This window comes from Tyto alba, unplaced genomic scaffold, assembly GCF_018691265.1.
Source record: "Tyto alba isolate M040663 unplaced genomic scaffold, T.alba_DEE_v4.0 Super-Scaffold_20000042, whole genome shotgun sequence".
In the NCBI taxonomy this organism is placed as follows: domain Eukaryota; kingdom Metazoa; phylum Chordata; class Aves; order Strigiformes; family Tytonidae; genus Tyto; species Tyto alba.
In genome coordinates this window covers 10,647,198-10,660,575 of record NW_024881293.1, presented here as the reverse complement: position 1 = coordinate 10,660,575, position 13,378 = coordinate 10,647,198, and the positions used below count along the sequence as shown (strand labels likewise).

Genomic DNA, 13,378 nt, shown 5'->3' with positions numbered 1-13,378 from the left:
TTTTGTAGAATGAAAATAAAACAAAGCAGGAGTTACTGAGGTTTCTCAGCTTTTACAGCTTCTTAGAAGTCCATTAAAATAAAAATAAGTCTTTTAACTGCAGATTTGGAAACATTTTCAGTTATACAGAACCAACACAGGCTGGAATACTTTAAAGCTTCTTGTCTGTTAGAAGGAAGGAGGAAAAACATCCAGTAAATTATAAAAAAGCATAATTCTTAACTAAATTTCCTGTTTTGTGTCTCAGCGTTAACAGTGTGCCTGAATTTCCTCCTTTTTTTTTTTTTTTTTTTATTTTAACGTCACAGCCAATCCCTACCCACCCATTTAACAAAAACCTAATCTAAAACTACTGGAGATTTCAAGCATGTTTGAGTTTGAAATATCAGCTGAATTCATAACTCATTCCCAGGAAAAATCCAGCTCCTACGCCCCTTGAAACAAAGATTAAACATACTTCAGCTGAAGAACTGCTCCTCTCGCAGAACCGCCGCTTGCGCTCAGCACCACCAGCATCAAGAATTAACTGCGGATCACTCCATTCAGCCTTTTCAAACAAATTTGATGTCACGACCACTTTTAGTTGTTTTTTTAAGTTAGTTCAATGGCTTTTCGGGTATTTTGGAGGAGCAGCAGCAGGAAGGACGAAAGCAGTCAGCACAATTGCGCAACACAGCAAACATTTTAAAAAGTGTTTATCAAATTGATGGGTTCGCCGGAGAGAAAATTTACGTGTGAGAAACTTGAGACTGTTGTGAGCAACTTTCACTTTCAGAAACAGCATTTAAAATGAAAACGTGGTTGTGTTGCACAATGGCCTATTTGTTCTGGTATTTTAATAAAGGGCCTTTTCGCAGAACGAAGCAGAAGCGATCAGATGATAACAGGGGACTCTACACGTGATGGCAGTAAGATCTGTACGGCTGGAGCCAACGCCGAGGGATGGAGCCGTCTGAAGCAAACTGCCCATTGCTTCCACACGCACAAGGCTGCCAAAACCAGGTGCTTCCAGCTGGTACCCAAAAGCAAGGTCTGGCTTTTCCAGTTCTCTGTACTCTATAAGTCCCAGCAATTTATTTTAAAATACAAACTAAGTGGGTAAATCTAAGACAAACTAATTTTAAGAAGAAAAAACTTCTCTCTGGCTTTGCTGATTTGTCCTTATTGCGATGATGGTCAGACCACACAGCAGGAGGGAAACGGGATTTACATTTTCTTTTAGTTTTGTTCCCTTACCAATTTAATTTTTTCTGACATTCCGCACATCAAGCTAGGAAACCCATAAGAGAGAAAGATAATATATCACATTATCTGGCAACAGGAGAGAAGAAGTAACAGACACACACCGTCCAAAAAAGTTGGAGGTGCTCCAAGAGGGAAATTCTGAAACTTGCTACATGCACAGACTCCCACTGAAAGATGTCTGGTCAGTGTCTAAACCAATTAAATAATTTGAGTGATATTTGAGCAATTTATAGAGAGCTTTCCACCTCAAAGTTCAACTGTTAAATCTTTGCATCTCACAGTTCCTTTGACTTCTTGTAAAGGCAGGGAAACCAGCACTGGGTCTACCAGCCACCCCAGCAAGCCAGCGCCGCTGCCACACCGGGTGCCTCACTTCAACCCACACCCACCATGACGTTGGTAGAGATGCAGTATTTTATAAACTCCTTTTTCCTCTCACTTTACCCTCCCCATGCAAGAATCCCCAAACAATTACAGCCTTTTACCCTGCTTTTTATGCAGCCATCATTTTGGGGTCACCCACCCACGGCCTTCCTTGCAGCCCAGCAGGATTGCCACCCCTCTCGCCGGCTTCGTGGCTGCCCGCAGCGTTTGGAAGAGCAGCAAGCAAACTCTTCCGAGTTCAGAGCTGCGTTGGGGATCTACAAACCCAAAACAACCAAACCATCCCATCTTTCCAACCAGAGTTAATCTTCACAGCCAAAAGGGCAAGAAGGTGATTTTTTTTTAAGTGACGGTTGGAACTCTGCCTTTCACCACCTCCTCCTGAAGACGTCAAAGAAAACTTCCCCCAGCCGCTGGCAAGTGGACAAGCGGCTACTTCAAGCCCTACACAAAACAGACCATTCTAAGGGCAATTAGTTCAGCGCTGGCGCTCAGCCAGCCCCACGGCTCCGCACACTAACCGCTGCGACGACTTCTGGCAGGGAGAGCCACGATTCTCCGTCACTGACAGCGACAACTTCTACTGCCTTACTCACACCCAAGGCAGCAGGGAGCAGCAGTTACCAGCACTAACAATCGGTGTTTTCCGAAGGGCAGATTGTCTAGTTCCTCTGGAGCCACGTCCAGGGACAAGCAGCAGGACTGCAGATCCGGGAGCCAGGCACTCGCCTCGTTATGCTAACGAACTTCAGGGCACAACAACCTCCCAGCGAACGAGGTAGGGCAGAGCAGTTATCTCCATTTTGCAGATAAGGAAATAAGGCAGGAAGGCAGAAGTTGGGCCAGCCACAGGGGAAGTGTGATGAGCAGAGGACAAACCTAAGTCTCCCGAGTCACACACTCCTCTCCCGGCCACTGAATTATTCTTCTTGCCTGTTTGAACCAAGAGAAGTCAGTCTCCGGGTGTGCTGCCATTCCCCTACCTTCAAAGAGGGATAATGACTTCCTAAGATAACTCTCGATGTCAAAAAGCATTAATTAACCAAAGTAATACCAGTTAAATACTATACCCAGGGATAAGATGGATACAGAAGAAAAACTGGTAGGTATGTTGAAATGTGCCTCCTGTGAAAATCATTAAAATCCACAACAATACTCCAGCCACACAAAAGAGCTATTTCCATTTGTTTCACAGCTACAGATGGCAGAAGAAAACCTCTCAGACAATAAGCTCTATTTAAACATATTGATCCAGCTTTTTTGGTGCGTTTTCCCCTATACTGGCTATAACCAGAGTATGATAAGTGGTGCTACGTAGTCACAGAACTCCCGTGCATTTGCTTTATGATCATGCAGCTGAGTTGGAACCCAAACCAGCAGCGATCAGCTCATCTGCCTGCACACAACGGCATGTCCCACACAGCAGAAAAGACAGGCAAAACCTCCAAAGGATGAAGGTATGACTTCAGTACTACGTGCTTGAGAAGCAAGGAGTCTCTGAAAAGCAGTACGTTAAGAAAACCAAGTAATTACCTAAAAGGCCTCAAGTTTACTTACAGACTCAGACTGAATATCAAGTTACTGACTTCTGTGGTCTACCACAAACCAGCTTTTCTCCTGGTAGTAATCACCACAGTTGTACTTGTCTGGGTCAGTTCTACAAGAAGCCCACAGCTACAAACAAACATGAAGGTTGTCAGTTTTCCTCAAAAAAACCCAAACCCCATTAAAGATAATTCAACACCTTCAAAGCCACAATAACCTCCTGCCTCATTTACAACCAGTAACGGAGAACATATCTTCAAGCAGAACCTCTATCACAGTCCATCTGGGTTTTATTTAAAGCCACACCTGATGGCGATGGTCCAGTAAATCACATTCACCTGCTCCAGCACTGTTGAGGAAAATGAGCTGCAGAGATCAGGTACCCAGCTCCCGAACCAGGCACAGTGACACCTTCCAGTCCCTGCTCACCTACACCGCGTACACTTCCCTTCCGTAACACCCTAAAGGACACCCGCCTTTTCATTCCACACTTCCATTTGGAAATGAGATAGATTTCTTTGTCTGCGGCACCCACTTATCTCCTCTACTCTGCTCTACCTCAATAATACAGAAAATCCAGATACTGCAGCTACCCCTCCTTTATATAACCTGTGCACTACAATTCACTAATGCCTCCAAAGTACTGCCCCGAACAGGCAGGCTACCATTACTGTCCTTCACCAGCCATCAACTCCTCCAGCTATTTTCCCCTTCCCTCCGCAACTTCCCTACACCAACCCACCCTTAACTCACGCACTGAAAAAAACAAGTAGATTCTGTGATATTAGACCTTCTGACAAGCTTCCCAGCCTCCTTTTATACCCCAAAAGAGGGTCTAGACCTGTTCCTTGTTAAGTCACTCAACTTCCAAAGCAAGCTGGGGCTGAACCGTGTGTCTCATCGATTACAACTGCCCCCTCCCGCCTTGTGCACCCAAAATCTGGAGACGCCCCTCGCCACCCCAGTCCAGCCGCACGCCCCGCTGCCCCCCACCTCCACCCGACACCCTCCCGTGGCAGCTCGCCCAAAGACCTTGGGGTCCCCCACCACAACATAGCACAGCCCCTCTCTGCATCCACCCCCAAACAGACCCCCAAATCGCCTCCTCACCGGGGGCCTCATGCAGAAATTACACCCCTCCGTCCCACCAGCGCTCCGTGACCCTCATCAGTCACTCTCCCATCTGCTCATCCCTGCCCTTCCCCGCTCTACCATGAGCTCCAGCACCCCCAGGGCCCTTCTTGACCCCCACCCCAACCCACCCCCCCCGTCCCGCCCAGGGGTTCTCCTTCCCCCAGCCCTGTACCCCAGGACCCCAGCATCCTCCTGACCCCATCACACCCCACAGGACTCCCAACACCCCCAGAGCCTCCCAACCCCTCCAGCCCCAAACCCGCAAAGCCCCAGCACCCCCACAGACCCCTCCCCAGCCCCCCCCCCCCCCCACCTCCTTCACCTGCAGCCCCAGGACCCACCCCCCGCGCCCTCAGGGCCCTCACCCCGCCATCCCCACTAACCCCCCTCTCGGCCCCACCGCCCCTCTCGCCTTGCTCGGGGCCCCCTCACGACCCTTCCCCGAGCGCCCCTCACCCAGCCGGGCCGCAGCGGGCCCCGGGCCGGCCCGGGGGGGCTCCGCCAGGCCGCGGCCTGCACCGGCCGTCCCCGCCCACTCGCCAGAAGCCACCGTGTGTGCCCCCCCCCTTCCCGGTCCCCGCGGCGCGGGCGGCTCCTCACCGGTTTCGGCGGGGCCAGGGCACCGAGGGGCGGAGGAGCTGAGCCGCCGCCTCAGACACCAGCACCGCCGCGCAACGCACCCTGCTGCCCAGCCCCGGCCGGGCGCGGGCAGAGCTGACCCCACCCCGCCACCCCGACTGGCAGCTCCGCCTACCAATGGGTGCCGCCGGGCATCGGGCGGGGGAGGGGGGTGGGCGGACCGGCGGGGGAAGGCGGGGCTTGGGGTGCAGCCGCCAGGTTCGGTTGCGACGGCGGCGCGGAAGGAGGGCGAGGCCGGCTGCGGAGCGGCGGGGGGAGCAGCCAATCAGCGCGCGGGGCGCGGGAAAGGGCGGGGCCCTATGTAAATATATGTTAATATTAATGAGCGGTTCGCCGCGGGGGAAGGGCGCGGGGCGCTGCAGCGGCACGTGGAGCCGCGGCCGCGACGCCCCAGAAATCGTTGCAGCCCCGGGACGGATTCACGGACCCCGTGGACCCCTCCAAGCTCCCCCGAACCCCACAGGGCCCCCCGGGACCCCCGTTCTGGGATGTCCCACTCCCTCCCTGCCCCTCGGTGCAGCCTGGCCGTGCCCCTTCCAGTCCCCGGGACACCCCCAAAAACTCAGGGTGCTGCTCGGCCCCGGGGGGGAGGACGACACACGAGGTTGGGGTGATGCTTGACAGGCACCCCCGGTCATGCTGTGCCCCGCAGCGTGCCTGGCGGGGTGGGCTGCAGTGGGCCTGGGTGGGGGGCATGGCCCGTGGCATGGCCCCAGTGCAGGAACTCACCTCCTGGGGCTGGGGGAACCCCTGCCAGCCTGGAAACCCCCCCACAACACTGCTGCGGGACTCAGGGCACCCCAAACCCCCTCGACCCCCCCCAGGCAGAGCTTTTCCAGCCCAGGGCTGCGGGGCCCAGCAGCCTGTAGGATGGGGGGGAGAGGGTGGCCCCTTGCTGCTGAGTGGAGCCCCCCACCCCGCTGTCCCCCATCCCCCCCAGGTCCCCCTGATGCTCTGGCCCCGGGTGCAGCAGTCCTGAGGCTGCTCTAGCTTACACCAGGACAGGATGGGCTCTGCCCAGCCCCGTGTGCTGAGTGGGGGTCTGCCACTCTCTCCCCACCCCCGGGCACCAGCAGAGCCGCTCTCCCTGGGCAGTGAGAGGAAAATCCAGGGGGATGAATCAGCAGCGAACAGGAGTCATGCTGGCGGCGCCGGGGGAGCAGGAAATCACGCTCGCCGGCCCGGCCCGGCCATGAATCGAGGCTTTGATTCCCCCAGCTGCCACCGACCGGGTCCCAGCGGTGCCTGGCTCCCGACTGCCGTGCCAGCAGGGCAAGGGGGGCCTGGAGCCCCCCACGGGAGTCACCATGGGGGGACGGAGCCACGTCTGTGGGGCAGGAGGGGCTGCAGCCATCGCTTCCCAGCACATCCCAGTGCTGTGCCGGCCTGCAGCGGGGCCACACCAGTACGCACCAGCTGCAGCTCCAATCCCAACACGAACTGAGATGGCAAAATGCTGGGTCTGGGCTGTCCCCACCAGCTCTCCCTGCCCCGGGGGGGGGGTACATTGTCCTGCTGCTGGGCACACACCAGCCCTCACCAGCGCCTGTGCCCAAGTTGGGCTGGAAACCCCATAATCCTGTCAGCAGGAAGAAGGCTCAGTTTGCTAATCCAGTTTGCTCCCATATGCCCTCACCCATGGTGTTATAAACCACTTTGGCTGCAGATGGAGCTGTACCGGGGTGGGGGGGGACCAGCTTCAGGGGTGCAAGGGCCACAAGCACTGCCGGGAGTATCCCCCCCCACCCTCCCTGGAGGGGGGACATGAGGGACAATGTCCTACGCAGCCATAGGGACCCGGCGTGACGCGCGATGCCAGGAGCTGGTTTGGGTCCCAAATGCTGGATTTGTGCGTTTTATGGCTGCAGCGACGGCTCTTCATCAGCTGGGGGAGCAACGGGAAACGGTTGCACCACGGCTAGTCCTGCCGCTTGCTGATTAACACTCAGAAACAAATTGTTTAAACCCCGAGCCTGAGGGAAAGCGCTGGCTGCCCTGTGAGGATCATCCGGTTCAATCCTGTGCTGCTGCCTGGGCTCCCAACTGAGGGTTTTGGGGGGCTCAGGGTGCTCCCGACCCCAGTGGTTTGATGGATTCTGGGTGCCAGGCTTGGGCACAGGGGCCTGTGGTGGCCAGAGCCCCCCAGACCCTGTTGGGAGCAAGTGGCCTTTGCTGAGAGCACCCTGGGGGACACCCCAAGGGGCACCTTCGGGACATCCCTCAGAGCGTCCCAAGGGACACCCCACCCTGCAGCAGGACCGTGGTCCCCTGATGAGCCTCTCCTGCTCCGTGGTGGATCCATGGTCTCAGGTCCCCATCAGCACTGGCCAGGGTAGCGGGACAGCGGGGGGGGACAGAAGCGGGGGGTAGAGAGGGGGGACAAGAGACCTGGGAATGGGGGGGGCAGAGATTTTTTGTCCCCAAGCTGAAGGCGCTGCAGAGCCACTGTAAACACTGGGGGTGTCGCAACACAAGAGTCCTGATTTTGGTGTGACAGTGCCCAAGAGGGACACCTCCATGCCCTCCCCCCCAATACCTGTGAGCCCCCCAGCCTTGCCTGGGGACCTCCGCAGCCCTGGGGGGCCCTGGGGGGGTCCCAGCGGGTGGGGACCGGCACTGAGTGTCCTCACACCTGTGTGTGCCCGTCCTGCTCTCCTGCCCTGGCACCCACCGAAGGTCCCGGCTGCCCCCAGCCCACGGGAGGGACACGGGGACGGGACAGACATGGGGACAGAGGCGGTTCCCATGGCTGGTGCCAGGGAGCCGTGACATCCCCACGGAGCTGTGACCATCCCTGTGGAGCTCTGAGGGTCCCTGTGGACCTGTGACCATCCCACGGAGCCACAACTGTCCCCAGGGACCTGGGGCCATCCCCATAGAGCCACAGCCATCCCTGCAGAACCGTGACTGTCCTGAGCCATGACCATCCCCATGGAGCTGTGATGTCCCCATGGAGCCATGACAACCCCACAGAGCTGTGATTGTCTCCACTGGGCTGTGACATTCCCACGGAGTCGTGACCATCCCCACAGAGCCATGATGTCCCCAGAGAGCCATAAGCATCCCCACGGAGCCATGACGTCTCCACGGAGCTGTGACATCCCCACAGAGTTGTGACGTCCCCACAGAGCTGTGACATCCCCATGGAGCTGTGACATCTCCACAGAGTCGTGATGTCCCCACGGAGCTGTGATTGTCCCCACTGAGCTGTGACATCCCCATAGATCCGTGACATTCCCATGGAGCTGTGATGTCCCCATGGAGCCGTGACTGTCCCCACGGATCTGTGACTGTCCCCACGGATCTGTGACGTCCCCACAGAGCCATGATGTCCCCACAGAGACATGATGTCCCCATGGAGCCATGACCATCCCCACGGAGCCGTGCCCTTGCCGAGGCCCTTGCAGCCTGCGGCAGCCCTACTCCCCCCGCCACCCCCCCCCCCCGCCTGCGCCCACGTGCCCACGCGGCTCCCGCGCCCGGGGAGCAGATGGTTTCCATGGCAACAGGCATGATGACGCACACAGCGGGCTCCCACCCCTTCCCCACGGGGCCGCCAGCCCGTGCGGGCAGCGAGGGGCGGGGGGCACCCCCCAGCAGTGGGGGGCTGCTGGGGCGCGGGGGCACGCAGGCGCACACGTGCGCACACGCTATGGCACGTGCATCGGCGGAGATGCTGCTGCACGCGTGCGCGTGCTTCCGTGTGCAACACGGTCACACGTGCACCAAGCAGGCGCACGCATGTGCATTGCACGTGTGTGCACCCCCAGCCCCCCCCTCCTTCCACCCCCATCGGGCCGAGCCGTGGGCCCCCCCGCCACGGTCCCGAGCCCCCAGCTGGGTGCTGCTCCGCAGGGACGCGGGAGCATTTCTCATCTCTTTATTGAAGGAAGACTATTTCTAGAATAAAGGCTACATCGTAATGTCACCTTGTCCCCTGGGCGCTTGGGTCATGTTGTAAAAAGCCGGGGGGTGCAGGGAGCTGGGCGCAGCGCGGGGGCCCAGCCTGCCCGGGGACACCCCCTCGGGGACACCCCCTTGGGGACGCGGCGGAGGGTGAGCGGGGCCGGAGCGAGGGGACAAACCCCGCTGGGATGAGGGGCTGGTGACAGCGCGGGGGCCCCGCTCCGGCCGTGGGGGAACAAGCAGGGCTGCACCAGAGCTGGGAGGGGGGGAGCATGGGGGGATCTCCGGGGTGTGGGGGCCCAGGGCACCCCGCAGAAGGGACTCTGTGGGATTAAGGCGGGGGGGGGGGGGACGCTGACCACCGGTGGGGCACTGCAGCAGGGAGCAGCAGTGCCCATCACCGTGGCATCGTGGCCAAGCCGGGCTGCGGGGCTCATCCTGTGCGGGAAGGGGACAGCGGCGGGGGGGGGGGGTGGGTGGGGAGGGTGTTTGGGAGGGCCCAGGTGGCCGCGGGGCCAGGGGTCTCCCACTGGAGCTCACCAGGATTGTGCTGGGTCAGGACCTTGCTCGGACCCGATGCTTTGTGCTTGGGCTGGTGGCTCCGGGTTGCGGCACCGGGACGGGACTGGAGACGGCGGGGACAGCGGTGGCAGGACAGGGCTGGGGGGGCAGCGGGCACCATGCGGGGGGCTGCTCCCGCCCCGGGGTCTCTGCCTGCAGGAGCAGAGCACTATGGCGTGGGGCCGGGGGCACGGGGAGGGCCTGGGGCGCTTGTGACTGTCCCCAAGGGTGACACCGACACCCCCGCCTTGTACCGTCCTTCCCACCCGCGAGGACCGACGGTGGCCTCCCTCACTGGGGAGGGGACGAGGATGGGGACCGGCCGGTGCCGCTGGTTGTGCTGCAGAGTGTGTGTGGGGGGGGAGAGGGGGGGTGTCCGTGTGCTCCCTGGCAGTGCCCGGCCGCATGCCCCCAGACCTGTTGAGCATCCCTCGGCTTGGCGGGACGCCCCCGTCTTCGCCCCCAGACCTGGGGCGAGCGCAGCCGGCGCGCCGCAACGTCCCCGCACAGTCACAGTGATGGCACGGAGGACGAGGAGACGGCCCCGCTGTCGCAGCCGTGGGAGGGGAGAGGGGGGGACCGGAGTGGGGGTGCGGGCCAGTCCGGGGCTCTACATGATGCTGCACTTCCCCTTGATTTTGTCTGTCCTCTTCTGCTTGCTGGAGCGCTTCCCGTCGATGGTGAGGCTCACATTCCTCCTCTTCTCCAGGTTCAGCAGCTCCTGGAAGAGCTCCTTGACGTTGTAGTTCATCTTGGCCGAGGTCTCCATGAAGGCGCATTTCCACTCCTTGGCCATGGCCTCCCCCTCCCTGCTCTCCACCTCCCGCTGCGTCTCGTCGCATTTGTTGCCCACCAGCATGATGGGGATGCTCTCCACGCTGCCCTTGATCTGCACGATCTGCTGGTAGATGGGCTTCAGCTCCTCCAGGGACTGCTTGCTGGTGACGGAGAAGACCAGGATGAAGGCATGGCCCTTGGAGATGGAGAGGCGCTGCATGGCCGGGAACTGGTGGCTGCCCGTGGTGTCGGTGATCTGCAGGGTGCAGACGCTCTTGTCACAGCTGATGACCTGGCGGTAGGTGTCCTCGATGGTGGGGATGTAGGTGTCCCGGAAGGTCCCTTTCACGAAGCGCAGCACCAGCGAGCTCTTGCCCACACCGCCAGCCCCGAACACAACCACCCGGTAGTCGTTGCTCTGCTCCGGCATCTTGCCCCGGAGAAGCTGCTGCAGCTGCGGGGGAGAGCGCAGAGGGAGGCATCACGCCGGGAGCCAGGGGAAGAATTGAGCAGCCCTCCCCCCCCCCAACCCCAACCCCAGCTCACAGCCCCCTTTGAGACGCAGATCCCCCCAGCTCCAACCAAGCCAATGCAACCGGGGGGGCGCAGCCCCCCATGCCCATGCCCTTGAGATGCCCTTGCCGTGTGGCCGGGCCAGGCCAGCACTCGCCACCCACCCAGGGTGCAGCAGCATTTGCTATTTTTACCAGCCGCCCGCTATGGCCATATGGCCGAGCCACGGCCACCGGCACAGCAGCTGTGGCCGAAGCTGCCGGGGCAGCATGCTGGGGGGCTGGGGGGCACCCCAGGCACCCCCGGGACCCCTCAGGCAGCAGGAGCAGCCCTGTGGGGCAGCCACCGGCCCTGTGGGGACCCACTGGCACCCGAAGCCCCTGAGAATCCCCGGCGGCTGCCAAGGACAGTGGTGCCATTTAGCCCACAGAGCTCGGTGCCTTCCAGCCTGTGCCGTGCCGTGCCACCCCGTGCCGTGCCACGCTGTGCCCTGTCACCCTGTGCCACCCTGTGCCACCCCTCTGCTCCGCTCCCATCCTGGGGATGCAGCGGAGGGATGCAGGCACCAGGGGAGAGCGAGGCATGGCCGTGGGCTCGTGGCCCCCGTGGCCACCCTCACATTGCCAAACCTCGCTGCCCACTCGCAGGGGATGCAACAGCCCAGGCAGGGCCCCCACTTGTGCCCCCCCCCCCCCCCCCCCCCGAGCAATGCAGCCCCGGGTTGTGAAACGTGGGGGCACAAAGAGCTGCCAGTACTGAGCCCCGGTCTGGGCATTGCCTCAGCCGGGCCCTGCCTCAGTTTCCCTGCTGTGCCACAGGAATGGCAGCGTCAGCTCTGCCCCGTGGTGTCCCCGGTGCACGGGGGGACAGCCCAGAGCCTCGGTGCTATTGAACCTCCCGGAGGTGCCCCACCAACAGTGACGAGCAGGGTGGGAGGGGAGGGGAGGGAAGGGGCTCCCGGGCGCTGCTTTGGGCAGATGCCGGAGGGGGTCAGGTCTGTCCCCGGCCAGCTCCAATCCTACTACCCTCCACCTCAATTCAGGGACCAGCAGGCCTGGTGGGGGGTCAGCAAAGTGCCTCAGGCACCCTGGGCACAGCAGCTCCCTCATCCCTGGGCACCTCGGGGTGTGTGGTCGCTGCACCCCCATCCCGTGTCACCCGTGGGTCCCCGGATCCTACAAGCAGCCCCAATACCCCGGCACGTCCACAAATGCCCAGGCAGTGGCTGGTGCTTGGAGAACCAGGCAAGCAAGTGATGGGGAGCTGGAGAAGGAGCCCATCACCATGGCCTCGGACACCCAAGGAGCTTGTCCCATCACGGGCAGAAAAACATCCCTTGGGTGTCCCCCCGTGTCGGGAGCGTCACTGGCATGCGGGGGCCGGGGCTGGAGCAGGGGCCATGGCTGAGCCAGTGCGTGGGAACATCAAACCTCGGCCGGGGCTGGCAACGGTCCTGCCCGTCCCACTTGCCCACGGCACAGCCAAAAGCAGCCCCGGCATGGGGCACTGGGTCCAAAGGGGCTGGGCTGGATGGGGCCTCCAGAGCGCCCGGGGGGTGCCCCCAAAAGCCCCGTGGTCAGTGCCCAGCAGCCCCCCAACCCCACAGAGCCCTCCGTGCCTGCAGCTCGCGGGGATGGGGCCACCCGCCAGCCGGGGGCACAGCCTGGGCCTGATCCTGCCGCGGAGGGGGGCTCTGCGCTCCCCCAGCACCCCTCAGCATCCTCCCATTCGGACACCCAGCGCTGGGGGAGACAAACAGCGAGGGGGGGGAGGGACTGGGATGGAGGGGCAGGGTAGAGATAGGGACAGGATGGAGATGAAGGCGCAGGATGGCGGGCAGAGAGCAGGGTCCCACCGCCCCGGGCCGGGGTCCCGGTCCCGCTCCCCGGCCGTGCCCTGCCCTTGCCGGGGGCACCCCCCGGTCCCGTTCCCCCCCCCCCCCCCCGACCCCCGGAGGCGGCTGCCCCGTGCCCGCTGCCCCCCGGCTCCCCGCCGCGCCGGTCGCATTGCGGTGCCCGTCGCCTCACCGTGTCCTGCCCGGGATCCGCCCTTGGCTGCGGGCTGCGCGGCGGCCTCAGCGCATGGCCCGGGCCCGGGGTGCTCCCGGCGCGGCGGCTCCGGTCCGCCCGGGGCGACGGGGCTGGGCTCGGCGGGGCCCGGATCGGATGGGCTCGGCTCGGTTAGACCCGGCTCGGCTGGACTCGGCTCGGCTCGGTTCGGCTGGACTCGGTTCGGCTCGGCTCGGCTCGGCTCGGCGCGGTGCGGTGCGGCCGCCGCAGAGCCGATCCCGCCCCGCCGCCGGCCCCGCCCGCCGCGCCCGCCCCGCCCGGGGCCGCCGGACCCCCGGGCCCAGCCCCGAGCGGCTCCGGGACCGGGCGGCGGGGACAGACGGACACGGAGAGACGGGAGGGGGGGGGGGACGACACGTACGGACAGGGACACACGGGGGCAGGGACAGACAGACGGGGATAGGGATGCACGGACAAGGACAGGGACACACGGACAGAGACGGACATGGAGAGATGCATGGACAGGGACAGAGAGACAGATGGACAGGGACAGACAGGGATGGGGATGCACAGACACGGACACACAGAGACAGACAAACGGGGATGGGAATACACAGGGGCAGGGACAGACAGACAGACAGACTGAGATATACGAGGATGTGGAT

General features: G+C 61.5%; 2 protein-coding genes across 6 annotated transcripts in view; both read right to left on the bottom strand.

Moving 5' to 3' along the window:
- The window catches only part of GNG7 (G protein subunit gamma 7), a 78,986-nt gene extending 73,946 nt beyond the window's left edge, over nucleotides 1-5,040 (bottom strand). For 3 of the 5 annotated variants that reach the window (XM_042794441.1, XM_042794443.1, XM_042794445.1), the window contains exon 1: nucleotides 4,909-5,037. The gene's annotated coding sequence lies outside the window, so the exon portion shown is untranslated. Of the gene's footprint in view, nucleotides 1-4,764; nucleotides 4,790-4,908 lie in introns of those variants that run through there. The other 2 variants (XM_042794446.1, XM_042794442.1) reach the window with 2 other exon arrangements.
- Nucleotides 5,041-8,812: 3,772 nt separating this feature from the next.
- Nucleotides 8,813-12,984, bottom strand: DIRAS1 (DIRAS family GTPase 1). The gene is made up of 2 exons (XM_042795123.1): nucleotides 12,732-12,984; nucleotides 8,813-10,645 (listed from the first exon to the last, which is right to left on the bottom strand). Exon 2 carries the CDS (start codon nucleotides 10,619-10,621, stop codon nucleotides 10,025-10,027), a length of 597 nt encoding a protein of 198 aa, XP_042651057.1. The 5' UTR covers nucleotides 10,622-10,645; nucleotides 12,732-12,984; the 3' UTR covers nucleotides 8,813-10,024.
- Nucleotides 12,985-13,378: the final 394 nt, after the last annotated feature.